We start from the raw sequence: 16143 nt of genomic DNA on the forward strand, positions 1-16143 counted from the left end.
TATAAAATTATTCAAAATAAGAATTGTCAGAAAAAATTAATAGATTTCCGATCATATAGATACTTTCTCCAACACGTTTTAACCGGAAGTACTTTACCTACAAGAAAAGTGGGTACTTGAAGACAATCCATTCGAAGGCCTGAGATGTGGGCAGTGAACGTAGACTAAACGAAAATGGCTTGATGCTTGGTATTTTTCATCATGTGGTCTTCAGTTGATCGTAAAGACTACACTGCCATATCGCTTGGTAACCCATATGGGCATTATGACAACAGCAAGCAAGTCAGGAGTGCTTCTTTATGGAGGGTAGGTGTTTCACATAATTTTGTCCCTTCTAGTAGTAGTAGTACTACTAACTCCCCGCAAATGTTCCGCACAACCGTGGCCGATTGTGAAGTCGTGGCCGATTGTGAAGATATCTGAATTAAAACCATGCATCTGCAGTAAAAAGATATGTTCTGTATGTTGCTTTTGCTTTGATTATAGATTATTGATTAAATTAACGCCAAAAAAAATTTGATCAATTTTCACCATTCATTGTTAATAGAACTATTCACCCACCGGGCTCACAAGCAAGCTGGGTCAGACCTAGTTTGTTTTCTGTTAAAACTACTGATCTTTGTGTGTTTTCTGGGTTATGCATTGCCCAAATTAAAGCTGTAGAAAAATGCTCCTTGTTCATTAGCTTTATTACCAGTTCAAACAAAAGCAAGTAAACAGTAAATATTATAGGTCAAATAATGATATGTTGCATCAAATATTCAGCAGCTGATTATCCTACCACCTGTCAAGTTTTATAAGATACTCTGGGTGCATACATTGAAGATTAGCCTCAAGAGACATGACATAAAAGATGAAATCTTTGTGTTATATTTTCCTTCTTAATATTGTAGCAATGGAATCATCTCTCAAGACTGCAGAGGAGTGTGGTATGGCTGATAGTTATACTTGGAGCTTTGTCCTGCCTCTACTTGGTGCCATCCATGCTACAGGATAGAGATGAATTAGACAAACTTTCCAAGAAGCCCTGGCATAAAGATGACGTTAGGGCAGGTGATTTGAATCGGCAGAAGGAGATTAAAGGGCCTAACCTTGAAGAATTGAAGAGAAGAGCTAAAAAGCAACTTGAGGAAGAAAAAGTAAGTTTCTTTTATGTATATTACATCTAGAAGGTAGAAATAACAGCAAATTGCAATTTGTCACATACTGTTGGCTAATGAGCCACATAGGATTGCCCTTCCTGCAAAAAAGTTTTGATAATATTTATTTTATATCATCCCTGTGAAAGTCTCAGTATGGCGCTTCCAATATCAGTTGTTTATTCATAATTCAAACATCGTAACTGTATCTACCAGTTTACCACAGTTTTTCTACAAATTCCATTTTAATTTCTTCACACTGACAGAAAACAACTTTGAAGATTAAAAAAAAGGGTCCTCCGGGAAAAAGACTGCATGATGGCAGCTTACAGGCACCAGGGGGTCCTAGAGATGGAGATAAAGGACAAGATAACCAACAGCATGCCCCACCTGGAGAACAAAATGTAGTGCTCACACCTGTGAAGGTAACATATTATTACATGGTGCATTTCAGTTTTTAAAACCCATAGCTTATGGTCATGTTTGCATTAAGTGTTTAAAATATGTCCCAGGGTTAAACTGTTGGGGATGGAGATTTTTCGAGAAATGTTACTGAATATTATAATATTGAGACATTATTCAAAACTAGAAAGACTGCAATGCCTTGTGGCTATATAAATGTGCATTGGTTAAATAAATTTATGATTACAAGAAAAAAGTGTCCTGTTAAAATAATTATTTCATTTTGAACTGCCATTTTTATACTTGACACAGAAATGGTATGCCTATTTTAAATGGGAGGATATTGCATTTATTTAGTTACTAGTAAGTATGTAGTTAATGTAAAATATACAATGATTTATTGAAATATTTGGAGGTAATACCTTACAATATCTCATTGGTCTTGATTAGTAGAATATTAACCATGATTTGCATCTATTTTTAATGTTTCAAGGACAAAAAGGAAGCTGATACTAATGATGTTAAAGGCAAAGTTGAAGCCAAATATGTCTCTCCTGCCCCAGTGCAAACTGATGGAGATCCCTTCTCTGGTGAGACTTAAAACTTTCAGAGTGATTCTAAGTAGCTTTGATGTAATAATACACAAATCCAGATTTAAAAATGATGTTAATACTGTAAAAAATTCCAATTATTTGTTTGTCATGGTTATCTTATGTTCTTCTTTTGTTAATTTCTTAGTATTTTTATTTCTTAGGGCGTATACAGAACACCCACTTGAAAGTTTGCCCCATAATTCTCTGATAGACACTGAATAGATTCCCTGTGAATCAAGTAGGTCAGCCATATTCGATCCGGGGATCTGTTAGTCCACGGGTCAATATTGGTTGTGAATGTGGCTTTAGTTGAGGGTAAATTAATCGACACCTTTATTGTGGTTTATTCAAGGTCCTAAAAACAATCAGCAGAAAGCAGTGGTCGATGCATTCAGACATGCCTGGAAAGCTTACAAGAAGTATGCCTGGGGTCACGACCAGCTGAGACCCATTTCTAAAGATTTTGAAGAGTGGTTTGGTGTTGGACTTACTCTCATTGATTCTTTGGACACAATGTATATTATGGGATTAAAAGAAGGTGAGTGGAGTTATTTTTCACCACATTGAGTTTTTTTTTTTTTTTTTTGTTCTAGCCATATTAACATGATAGGCATGAGCTTTTTCCGTGAAAACGCAGAATTCTGCATTTTTTAATTCAAATCTAAGTCTCATGTCTGCATTACTAATGAAACCCTGCTCTTAACATTTTTTTTTCAGAATTCAAGGAGGCCAGAGACTGGGTTGCCAATGAAATGTCCCTTGATGTGAACCGGGATGTCAACCTGTTTGAGTGCACTATTCGAGTTCTTGGTGGATTTCTCAGTGCTTATCATCTGACAAAGGACCAGATGTTTTTAGATAAAGCTGTGAGTGGTATAGTCAGCATTTCCTTATCTCAGTTATTTCTGTGAATGTGCTATAGCAATGTGAGACCATGAGTTTTTTCTTCTGATTTAAATGTTTACTAGAACTTTTTTCATTTTAATCTGTTCTTCAGTATACTTGAACTAGCAGGTTTCATTTTTGTCTATTATTAAAAGATATTTTTTGTTACGTAGGTGATGTAATGAATAATATACCACTACTTTGGAAGTATTCATTACTGTCTGAAGATAATTTACAAATCTTGTTTATAATAGAGAGATAAAGGATATTACAAAGAAAAAAAAGGAATCTGAAAATCTCAGGGATTCACTCTTTGAAAATATTCATTACCATGTAAAAATTTTTTTATCAACTTTGTTTACAACAGAGAGATTTAGGGGACAGACTCCTGCCAGCCTTTGGCAGCGGGTCCAAAGTGCCCTTCTCTGACGTCAACCTGAAGACCCACAAGGCGCACCCCCCCAGGTGGGGCCCCGACAGCAGCACCTCGGAGGTGACCACCATACAGCTGGAGTTCCGTGATCTCAGCAAGATAACTGGAGATCCTAAGTATGCTGTAAGTATGTTTACAGAATACAACTGAGATTACCAGACTCGTGGAGGTCTGCAGGGTCTGGAAATCTAGTTATGCTGATGCTTAATTGATGATGTAGATGGTTGACTTCGGTTGATACGATAGATTGAAGTATGTTTGTGTTCACTTCCAATGTTGAGCCAACCACCCATAACATCTCAGCTTGTTCCCACTGCTCTGCTAAAAATGTAATCAATCTGTAGCGTTGAAAGCTGTAGTGTTAGATGAAAAGTGTTCTCAGGAACTCGCTGTGTTTAGTTTAAGAAAATTGATTTGATATGGGTATAACTGCAATGTTACAATTAGATTTAAATAAATGTCTTCAACATTGTTCTTAAGGTTTCAAATTTCTGGCCCACTGCCTGCCAAAGAGATAAGTACCATATAAATACATGCCGTATGACTTGTATTTCTCATATTTTCACTTTGCAAAAAGGTTGATTCTTATGCAAGCTTCCCATTTCCATCTTTCATGAAGTTTAAGTTATAATGTTGAAACTAATAGTAAAATTATGCTTGATTTACAGCTGGCTGCTGATGAAGTCACAAAACACGTCCATGGTCTACCCAAGAAAGATGGTCTGGTGCCGATTTTCATAAATGCTAGGACTGGGAATCTCAGGTCTTCAGGCACCATTACACTGGGTGCCAGAGGGGACAGCTACTATGAATATCTGCTGAAAATGTGGGTGCAGAGTGGGAAAACCTATGATATGTAAGTAAATGAAATATTAGAATTCAGGCCCGTTGCCAGGGAGATTAGGGGCGGTTCGAAAGAAGTTTTTACTGAGTTCATTTTATTGTTACTTGTTCAGTGTTACCTGTATTAAAGTGAACAGTTTTGCCTGTGGACACCTTACCAGCAGGGTACACTATATAAACCTTCCACTTCTCCACTACTCGCCTCACTTCACTTCACTTCACTTCACATTTGTTGGACAGGGGGTCACTTCACTACTACTGGACAGAGAAAGATAGCCCAGTGTGCCAACAATTAATTCTGCTGATAATTCTGTTGACATCTGAATTTTATTTCAGTTCTGCAGCATAACATCAAACTTTGTATTCATCTCATTTGCTACTGAGCTAGCAGTGTGTACTTACCCAGGTTTCCTAAGAAATAATAATAATAATAATAATAATACAAAAAGTTACCAATGTAGTAGTTTTCCATACCACACATATATAATGCCTTCTTCCATTAATTTCCAGGGTGAAAGATGATTATGTGGAATCCGTGGAAGGTATAAAGAAGCATCTAGTCAGACTTACTGAACCTAACAAGTTGACATATGTAGGGGAGCTGCTATCTGGGTCAATGTTCAGTCCTAAAATGGTGAGGAAGCACCACATTGTTGTATATAGTATGGAGAAAGAGAGAGAGAGAGAGAGTCCATTAACTGTGTCTCAGTCATTTATGAACTAAATGTCTTATATATCAGTGTGACTGCATGTTAGAGATTTGAATGAAAAACTATCAATGTCTAAGAGCAAAAATGTTCATTGGCTTAGTAGGTGGATCATACATGATAATTATAAAACTCAAGCTGAAATGTTTTCATACAGTTAGCTTACCATATGAAAATATTTCAGCTTGTGTTTTACAAGTACACATCAATGCCTATATTTTCAACATTTTCAGGACCATCTAGTCTGCTTTTTACCAGGAACATTAGCTCTAGGTCATATCAATGGTCTTGATCCTCAACACATGGAGTTGGCCAAGAAATTACTATATACTTGTTACCAGATGTATGAGAAAATGCCAACAGGGTTGAGTCCTGAGATTGCCTACTTCAACCAGGCTCCTGGAGCACCTGATGATATTATTGTCAAGGTAAATTTTTTCTACCTTAAATAATAAATAAGTGTAAATTTTGAAAAAAAATATTTCCCATCTCAACGCCTTTGAAAAGATGGGCCTATTTCAGTTGAAAATACAGAATTTTGTTCACTAAGAAATGTCTTGATAAATAAAAAATATTTTAACAAAATATTTGCCAAATGAAAAAAAATATTTAAACAAAATATTTGCCTTGTTGATCCCATGCTTATTAATATTAGGGAGTTATTAATAATATCTCTATTATAGTCTATTATACAAGAATGTACCAATGTCTCTTTATATTACAGCCAGCTGATCGCCACAATCTCCTGAGGCCAGAGACAGTGGAGAGTTTGTTTTACATGTATAGATTTACTGGAGACAAAAAATATAGAGAGTGGGGATGGAAAATTTTCCTAGCTTTTGAGAAATACACAAAACTAGAAGAAGGCTACACATCTATTAGTAACGTCATGGACGTGCGTTACCCAAGACCAAGAAACAAAATGGAAAGTTTCTTTCTTGGGGAGACTTTGAAATACTTTTATTTATTATTTAGTGATGACCCAAATCTAATACCGTTAGACAAGTATGTGTTTAATACAGAAGCTCATCCATTGCCTATTTATTCTTCTTTGTGAAAAAAGTTAAATTGTCTTTAGTCTTTCATTTTAAGCAGTATTCATCATGTTTTCAAATGCTTTTAAGAACTGTTGATAGAAAGAAATTGTTAAAAACATTTCTTTCAAACCAAATTTACATTCTCCTGTGACACTTTCTATGCATTTTTTTTTTTTTTGCTATGTACTGGAAAGTGTCTGGATTTTTTGAAAAATTGATTATGTGCCAGCTTTGCTGTCTAGTATCTGTATTATAATATCTCTTCCAAAGAGGTTTGCCGTTGACACCCCATGAACCTCTCTAAAAATACATTTTTTCTGCACTATGTTGTACAGTAATACTGTATTGCAATTTAGATAGACATCAGTTAAATAAGAGTCCACATTCAGCTGAAGTTATTCTCCAGGCAATATTTTTGTATGATAGTATTGACAATGGTGTATCAGTGATGATAAAATAATGGCAATCCAAATATTATACCAAAAAATTCAGATAAGAAAATTTTTGAAAAAACTAAGCATGTCAAGAGATTCAAGTTAGTGATCTGATCTGATACTGTGATTACTGGTTGTTAGGTAAACTAAAATGCTAAAGAGTGAGGGAATTAATTATTTGGCTGTATAACCACAAATGGTAAGATTCCCCCCATGTTTTATGTATTTACATAAAAATTTGTATCAGTTATGACAAAAAGGATTGTTGAACCAACAACAGAGTAATAAAAGGTAAATATCAATACAAATCACTAGTCCAGTGATAGTTATAAGGTAAATAAATGGACACGGGACGTGCACTTAAATGTTGGATTTATTATCTTCCGTCAAGGAGTTAAGTACTCTAAATATAGATGAATGTTATAATGCCTGTGTTTCATGCATTTTCTGACAAAATTTGCATCAATTATGACGAAAGGGCACTTGAATCTGATACAGATCTAGTCCTAGAAGTATAAGACAATTAACTACTTGACTGTGGTTTAATGGTGATCAGGAATAGCCAGAGGCTTAGGAACTAAGGTGTTCGCGTTCATACAGACTCCTTCAGTGAACGAATTACGTAGATCTAGGTATAATTGTAGATAGAAACAATTAGGTAGGTAAATGAGCCCGGTTGCCTTAGTGAACAAAATGTTGTTTATATTTCTGTTTTCGTTGTTAATATTTCCTACATGAGAAGACTACTATTGTACCAGCTGTTAGATTCAGATTTCATTAGAAAAAAAGTAATAGATATGGTAGGCTTTTGAGATAGAAAAAAAAAAGAAGGTTTTCATCAAGTCTGCAATATTCACTGCTTGCTTCTGATCTGTTAAAATGGCTGAAATTATTCTTTTTATTATGAATTTCGGTCATGAGGGTGCACTTGTCTTTAAGAAAATTGGATAGTTTGAGATTAAAAATTAAATGTATTTTCTTTCTAGCAAAGTGATACTCCCGGCATTAATACGGCAAGCAGGTCTTCATTTAAAAATGATATATGTATAAGGGAAAGTGATACCTGTCACTCCCTTCTGATGTTTCTATCAATTAGAGATATTAAAATTGACTTGTCCGGGGTTGAACAGTGATTACCATAGTGTCATTCAAAATGATTTTCTCATCTTGGAAAAGGCAATTTGTAAACTATTTCCTGTATAGACAATTTTACTAGGGAGGACAAGTCTTTGGGTCTATGTCTGTGGGTGTATAGGCCCTGCATTTCATTTACAATGTGATTTACAACATGTGGAATAGCTAAGGAAAGTGGGGAGAGATGTAATCTTGTAAGTATTTGGGTAGAATGGTTTTTATTTGACATGTTGACACTAGATTATTGTTTATTGTAGATATAAAGTTATTTTTTATTCATAAAAAAAACATGACTCGTTCTTGTTGATTTATTTCTCTTAGCAACTAGTCAACCCATTTTGTTCAGGATTTGGATGGAATTTTACCAAATAGTCATGGGTGCTGACGTGGACTGACGTGCACATATGCAAAACACACTCACGAATATTTAAATATTTACAAAGAGATTAAATATTTTACTCGGTCAAAAAAAAAGTGAAAAATTATTTTCATAACCCTACTCAAATTTGTACATGCATGAAACAAGTGGGAGGGTTTTATTTATGGGGAAGTACACATTTGAGTTTTGTGGACCAATATTATTGTCATGCAAGGCATCAATGAGTAGACAAAGGGTAGTTTTAGATTTAAAAATCAATACACAGCTCAACTAGTCATAATTACAATGTTTCTCTGTCATTTTATTCTCTGAGCAGTATTTAATACTGCTTAATAATATTACTTCACAATAGGGATGGTTTTGTACATTATCAATAAAACTAATCAGATTTAATTAACTAAACTGCACTTAAAGAGCAAATTAATATCACTCATTATATGGCCTATGTTTTATATTCCATTAGATATAAAAATTACAAACATTCTACATAATTGGAGGGAATATGCTATTACACATCAACAAATACACTGGAAAACATTATACAATATATGTGCATGTTTAATAAGAGTAACTATTAGTAAGCGAAAAAGCCTTCAAAGACTCCTGTTACTACAACTTAAAGGGTATATCCCCCAACCCCCAACGATGTCCTGAAACACAAGACATTTGGAGGGGAGTCCCTTCTAAACTAAAGGCGCATTCTGAGCAGCTTTAACTTAAACTATACCAGATGACATCACCAGGTGAACAGATTATGACTGGCTACACACAGTATTCTTGGATATGACATCAGCTATAGGATATTAATGTCAGTAAGATATGTCTGCAAGGCTTCTGGATGTCTACTAGTTAAAAATTCAACACCAAACAAAGACAATCTGATAGAATATTTTTACCCAGTCAGTTTAAATTTCTTTACAAGTGAAGCTGGATGCATACTCAAAGGCGATTGAAAATATAATTAAGATAATATTTTATGACAAAATTGTGTGCTTAGACAAATTCTATAATGATGCTGACTGGTTTTCTTGCAGATAGATAACATGCAACTACGGCACCCCATCTTCACATTAAAATGCAGACATTTTAATAACTGAATACACAAGTATTCATAATCGAATAAGGCACAGAAACTTGTTTCCAAAACACATCTTGATACAAGTCAAGCAATTTTTGTTCAGGCGCCGTGTATGTTTTAATCACTGTGGGCTTTATATGAGCCACCATAATGAAACAACAACTTCAAAATAAACCAATATGGCGTCTCTGCAATCTTGGCAACACACACCCACCATTCAGATATCATCGTAATTATTTAATGATTTTTAGTCAATTGGTGATGTGTGTAGGAACCAAAGCAATGTTACACCAATGATTTACTGAAACCTACTGTAGCTGCAACTTAAAAATGCTTAAAGAGCTTTGGTCGTAAAATCATATAATACATTACAAGAACTTGAGACATTTAACGAAATGGGCAGTGTAGGAATCCACTAATATATAATATCTATAACAATCATTTTGTCTAATTCACACTGTTATACAATGATCAAAGTTATACAGTTATAATACCAATAATCTAATTTTTGTCATAATGCCTGTTCTAATCGAGAACAAGAAGATAAAGTCTGATTGCTTAAAATATTGATTAAAATGAGATCAAATCTCAAAACATAAAAAAAACTTGAACGCCATCTTTGATGTCTTCTTGCAGAGACCTTTGTGAGCACATGGTATTTCTTTACAACCATGATCACCTTAAAACTGTTCTTTAATAACATTTTGCAAGGCAGTGCTTAGCAGTGAACACAAATAAAACACTAGACTAGTAAAATAACATTTCTTTTTCAAGTATGACAGTAAAATAGACTAGTAAGACCCAAACTGTTCTGTATAGGGAATTCCATGTAGTACTGCAAGTGTGAATCTAAAAACAGCGTGGTGATGTTTCTTAATATACAGACACCTGTGAATCTTGGGTGTTATCTTGCATAAATAACTTGGGAACTTTTGACAAAAAAAAAGTAACAATAGATAAGAAAACTGCAACAGATGTAAATAATGAATGACTGAATCCAATTTAAAATTGTATGTATGACAAAGTTGAAGGAGACGAGACTTTCCCAGTCATCATTGTAAAAAGTGCATTACAGTTAAATATATACTGAAAAACAAGTGACAAAGCTTCTGAAAGAATCTTGCTGGTCATCCTGTCTAGTAGCACAGTAAGAATCTCCTTTTTACGTATAACAGGGACTGGAACAGAGCACCCAAAATAAATGTAGACTACCCTCTCTTAAATAAAGACATTTAAAAATGTGAAATTATCCAGCAAAATAGAGCTAAATCTCTGCTGATTATTACAGGCTTTCCCATGGGCTAAATTTTGAACACACCAATTAATTCTTTGACCTATACAAATGACACCAAGATTCATGCAAAACGCAGATTCTGATTTCCATTGATGCAACAAGATATATGACACTCTAAAAAATTAAATGCAAAACAGTGTCCCCATTTTTCAGATACAGTTGTTATAAAATGTTGGGTACTTTGGCAATGAAGACAGACTCTGGCGACAACAACATTTACAATAACAGCAGTGTTTGCACATAAAAAACAAATGTCTGCCTATACTTCTGAGCTGTCATTATTATTCTGATATTTAGGATCATACACTCTACTCTTGCCATTCCCAATGGGGACAGTGACTCCATTACTGAGAGATTTCTTTTTTTCTTTTTTCTTTCTTCCAACAACGATGACAATTACAATAATAATTATGCATAAAACAAGGAATAGAACAACTGCAATAATAATTGGTATTATGGGTGTGCTGGCTGGTTCAGTATTTAAAACAGATGTTCCAACTTCAGTGTTTCCTTGCAAATTATTGTCCTCCGCTTTAGCTGTAAAGTTCAGTGATATTCTCACCATATTTGTTCCCCTGTTATTACTTTGGCCAATATTTTTAGTGTCTTCTATTGCACGCTTTCTTCGTGTGTGTAACACCTCTTCCACCATTGTTTCTAATGATGATTGAATGCCTGAAATGCTGTGGTACGTGATGCTTCTTTTTCCGATGCCGTTCCGCGAGTTTTCCATGGAACGCACAGTGTAAATGGCGTGGACAAACCACTGTCTTCCTGAGTCCACCTATAATACAATACAAAATACACAACAGTTAAAAGAGAATTTCAATTCATGAAAATATTTCATCACTTATAAAACAATTAAAAGACATTTTAAATTAATGAAAACATTTTGTCATTTCATGAACTCACTCAAATTATTTAAAGTTTAAGAAACAACTAAAAAGTTTTGCTCCCAAATAAGGAAGTTTAGGGAACAAAAGTTCTTGCCTTGAACAGAGGTTTGGCATCCAGGCTAAACCCATCAGATCCTGGCTGCAGTACGAGGTTCACTGCTGAGGGGTCGTCTACTGCCAGCCTTGCATTGAAGGGGATGTCTCTGAATGTAGGGGAGATAGTGTTAGGGGCACCTTTGTCCTGTAAGAGAATATCAAACATCAGTAGGTAAATAAGAAGTACTGTAACTGTATGAGAAATTGGGGAAATGAATGTTCTGATTCATCCAGTAAAGTGATATCACAAGAGGGAAAAAGTAAATCTGATATTGGACTAACTTAGTGATAGTTACCTCATAAGTCCATTACTACACTTGTTTTTTTTTTCTATTGTGATATATGAAACATTGTCGGAAATTTTTATTTTACCAGGACTTTTGCTTTTCCAGAGACAAACTTGTGCATTACTCAAGTGACTATGAAAAAAAAAATCAGTTCATTTTCATTGACTTTTATCAGTAAAACTCACCAGTATTCTAAATGTCTGCTGTAAGTTCGGTGAGTCCGCCACACAACCATATTCCTCATTGGCAGGGTCATACTTAGGAATATACCCATCCTTGCCAGTACATATGAATACTTTCTCAATGTTCAAGTTAAAAGAATCACCAAGATTCTGAACTGAGTCCACCATTATTCTTCCATATATCTTGTCACCTGAGAGAGACGGGGAAGTTTTATATGAATGCAAAAATTACTTCAAGAACACAACCTGACAAATATTAAAATTTAAAGAATCTTAAAATATTTTGCAATATCACAATAACCATTTACTGAATTTAATTATCGATTTGTTTCCATACCTTGTCCAAAAGCAGCATCTGAGTCCTCTCCAAAACCCATAGAACCATCAGACAGCCAAAGGGCCTTCTTCCGCAGCAGATGAAAGTTGGTATTGAGGCTGAACTCGGCAGGCACAGGATCACTAATCTGCTGGAATCTTATATCCAGGTCAAAGTTCATAGGCTGACGAGGGTTACAAACGACTGGGAGGGCGTACTCTTGGTCCAGGGGGGTGGTGCAAGGAATCAGCTTTATGGTGTACTTCCCTGAGTAGTCACGAACCTGTAATAAGAAATTGTCTTCTTATCAAAATCATGATTTTTAAAATTTTTGAATGATATGTGGTTTTCATCAGTGCTAGTGGTATTTTCTACAAGGTAACACTCAATGCTCTTCATGTATAAATGGAAACCATGAAAGAATCACATGCCAAAAGTTGTCCCACCACAATCTTTACCGAATACCGAAAATTTGGAGTTATTTCAATAACTACAGTTGCAACTTACAGCATAATCTGACACAAACTCCCATGTTTGTTCAGGCTGTTCAAAGGTTGGTTCACTTCTCAGAAGTTCCAAGGTAAAAGTGAGATCAGGATTGACGGCTGACATCACCATGGAAGTCAGACTGGTGCCTGGTGAAGACAAGGGATAATAGAACAGCAGAATGAAATTGAAAGGGGAGGGAACCAATTAAAGCCCACAAAAAAAAAAAAAAAAAAAAAAAACTATCCTCTATCACAACATATACCATAAGCCAACTTCTACCACCAGAAAATGGACAAAATTGACAAGAATTTTAAAGAAAAAATTACTGGTAATTAGACAGAAAAATCGGTCTTAATGGAGATTAATATTATCACATTAAATGTTATGAGAAAACTAAAACTGGAATGGTAATTATTTATTCTACTCTCCTCTTTAAAAATATGTCAATTTTCCACTCATAACTAATAGACAAATTAAATCGTAACTCAAAAGTATGTAATATCTTTTAAAGCTAGTTACCTGGATGACTCAACACATATTGCCCTCTGAATCTGGCTTCTGTTCTAAAATTTACAGCAAGACGGCCATCTTTTCTTATACGCATACTGGTTGGATACAGAAAACCTGGATTAAATAAATAAAAAGACATGTTTATTTCAGTATGAGAAAGCCAAAGAATATGTGTGTGTGTGTGTGTGTGTGTGTGCGCGCGTGCACGCATGCATGAACAAATATCTGAGTAATTTTAAAATAAGATCATAAGAAAATAAATATCATTTTACCTTGAAGTTCTGATGAACCATCTTCGGCACCAATACCATTCTGCCACAAGATGGCAGTGTCGTATACAAATGTAAGTCTGAGCTGTGAGGACAGGTCGTAGTTCTGCCAACCACCAGTCGACACGGGTGAGTGAAATACATACGATACGTACAGCGGGACACGCACTGACACGTAAGACTGCTTGAGATTCAAAACCTGCATACCAAAGAAAATTAACACACATCATTAAAATTAATGCTTAAAAAAACTTGAAATTCTGTAAATGTTAATATTTGAGCCATTTATAAAAGAACTGAAGAGAAGAGCTGTGACACTTTCTAAAAGCCACTTACTGACTTGAAAAAATCATGAAAACATAATGTTTTGTAAAGAGAGAAAAAAAAATACCACTCACCTGTCCATCTGTACCAATGGTTCCTCCACAGTCCGTCACCAGCTCAGACATGGTATAATAGGTCACAAACTCCCAGAGACACGCCTCAAGGTCCAGATTCCTGAGAGAAATTGTGTTTAATATAACTTACATAATCAACTGAATGCCACTGTCAAAAATATCACTTTTTGGACCCAGTTGTAAAATACTGAAGCACTATTATAAAACTGACTTGAACTCCTTTGCTTGTATAACTAAACTGAACTTCTGCACTAACACATTTGAACCAAACTTCTACACTTATACAATTGAACTGAACATCTACACTGATACAATGTAACTAAACTTCTGCACTTATACGCTTAAATGAACTGCAAATCTAAAATTTAATAGAGAACTGCCGTTAATTAGAAGGCTAGCAAATAACATAAGTCACTCTAGAAACTTCAATATCATAAACAGATTGACAATGAATAATTTCAAAATGAAAGTTCCATATTACTCATGCTTTCACAATGTACACAAAACAATGTAATAACTAGAGGATCAGAGAGGCGATACCGCCTCCGAATATTGTACCACCAGCTGGAGCAAGCGCATTCGTATAGACCCCCACATACACAAAATAAGGGGTGCAGCCACCAGTCTTGTGCTTGACAAGCTGTAAAAATGCAATCAACAAGAATTTTCAAAATATGCAAAAAATATATATAACTAAAAATGGTGCAATCAAAGTTAAGTTCATTGTAAGGTAGGTCAAAGGTCAATTTCAAGGTCACAGTAAATTGCCAGTATATGACTTCCTATCCAACTTCAATAGTAACTATGGACCTATCTCTGCCAGTTTTGGAGATAAAAGGGAAGCAAAATTTGCAAAGTTCAGTTCATGGTGAAAAGTAGGTCAAAGGTCAATTTCAAGGTCACAGTAAGATTGCCAGTATATGACTTCCTATTCAACTTCAATAGTAACTATGGACCTATCTCTGCCAGTTTTGGAGATAAAAGGGAAGCAAAATTTGCAAAGTTCAGTTCATGGTGAAAAGTAGGTCAAAGGTCAATTTCAAGGTCACATTTAGATTGCCAGTATATGACTTCCTATTCAACTTCAATAGTAACTATGGACCTATCTCTGCCAGTTTTGGAGATAAAAGGGAAGCAAAATTTGCAAAGTTCAGTTCATGGTGAAAAGAAGGTCAAAGGTCAATTTCAAGGACACAGTAAAATTGCCAGTATATGACTTCCTATGCAAGTTCAATAGTAACTATGGACCTATCTCTGCCAGTTTTGGAGATAAAAGGGAAGCAAATTTTGCAAAGTTCAGTTCAAGGTGAAAAGTAGGTCAAAGGTCAATTTCAAGGTCACAGTAAAATTGCCAGTATATGACTTCCTATTCAAGTTCAATAGTAACTATGGACCTATCTCTGCCAGTTTTGGAGATAAAAGGGAAGCAAAATTTGCAAAGTTCAGTTCATGGTGATAAGTAGGTCAAAGGTCAATTTCAAGGTCACAGTAAGATTGCCAGTATATGACTTCCTATTCAACTTCAATAGTAACTATGGACCTATCTCTGCCAGTTTTGGAGATAAAAGGGAAGCAAAATTTGCAAAGTTCAGTTCATGGTGAAAAGTAGGTCAAAGGTCAATTTCAAGGTCACATTTAGATTGCCAGTATATGACTTCCTATTCAACTTCAATAGTAACTATGGACCTATCTCTGCCAGTTTTGGAGATAAAAGGGAAGCAAAATTTGCAAAGTTCAGTTCATGGTGAAAAGAAGGTCAAAGGTCAATTTCAAGGTCACAGTAAAATTGCCAGTATATGACTTCCTATGCAAGTTCAATAGTAACTATGGACCTATCTCTGCCAGTTTTGGAGATAAAAGGGAAGCAAATTTTGCAAAGTTCAGTTCAAGGTGAAAAGTAGGTCAAAGGTCAATTTCAAGGTCACAGTAAAATTGCCAGTATATGACTTCCTATTCAAGTTCAATAGTAACTATGGACCTATCTCTGCCAGTTTTGGAGATAAAAGGGAAGCAAAATTTGCAAAGTTCAGTTCATGGTGATAAGTAGGTCAAAGGTCAATTTCAAGGTCACAGTAAGATTGCCAGTATATGACTTCCTATTCAACTTCAATAGTAACTATGGACCTATCTCTGCCAGTTTTGGAGATAAAAGGGAAGCAAAATTTGCAAAGTTCAGTTCATGGTGAAAAGTAGGTCAAAGGTCAATGTCAAGGTCACAGTAAGATTGCCAGTATATGACTTCCTATTCAACTTCAATAGTAACTATGGACCTATCTCTGCCAGTTTTGGAGATATAAGGGACTAAATGTTATAATTTTGGAGTTACCATAATGTGCCATAAA

At 35.1% G+C, this 16143-nt stretch overlaps 2 protein-coding genes across 2 annotated transcripts in view; one reads left to right on the top strand and one right to left on the bottom strand.

The window, feature by feature from the left end:
* The first annotated feature begins 98 nt into the window (after nt 1–98).
* LOC106161727 (endoplasmic reticulum mannosyl-oligosaccharide 1,2-alpha-mannosidase) lies at nt 99–7898 on the top strand. The gene is made up of 11 exons (XM_013538752.2): nt 99–306; nt 894–1139; nt 1406–1564; nt 2035–2131; nt 2487–2672; nt 2852–3000; nt 3387–3575; nt 4121–4308; nt 4806–4929; nt 5236–5430; nt 5727–7898. The coding sequence occupies exons 1-11, from the start codon at nt 202–204 to the stop codon at nt 6057–6059; spliced, it is 1971 nt and encodes a 656-aa protein (XP_013394206.2). The 5' UTR covers nt 99–201; the 3' UTR covers nt 6060–7898.
* A 368-nt stretch (nt 7899–8266) lies between these two features.
* Nucleotides 8267–16143, bottom strand: part of LOC106161728 (FRAS1-related extracellular matrix protein 2) — a 68741-nt gene continuing 60864 nt past the window's right edge. Inside the window, exons 18-25 of the mRNA XM_087008931.1 lie at nt 13802–13901; nt 13407–13602; nt 13144–13248; nt 12643–12770; nt 12157–12418; nt 11823–12010; nt 11349–11495; nt 8267–11142 (exon numbers count right to left, since the gene is read on the bottom strand). Coding sequence (XP_086865057.1) covers nt 10618–11142; nt 11349–11495; nt 11823–12010; nt 12157–12418; nt 12643–12770; nt 13144–13248; nt 13407–13602; nt 13802–13901 — 1651 coding nt within the window. The 3' untranslated portion in view covers nt 8267–10617. The remainder of the gene's footprint in view (nt 11143–11348; nt 11496–11822; nt 12011–12156; nt 12419–12642; nt 12771–13143; nt 13249–13406; nt 13603–13801; nt 13902–16143) is intronic.

The sequence above is a fragment of the Lingula anatina genome, chromosome 3, assembly GCF_051362555.1.
Source record: "Lingula anatina isolate TDL-2025a chromosome 3, LinAna3.0, whole genome shotgun sequence".
NCBI classification, from domain to species: Eukaryota; Metazoa; Brachiopoda; class Lingulata; order Lingulida; family Lingulidae; genus Lingula; species Lingula anatina.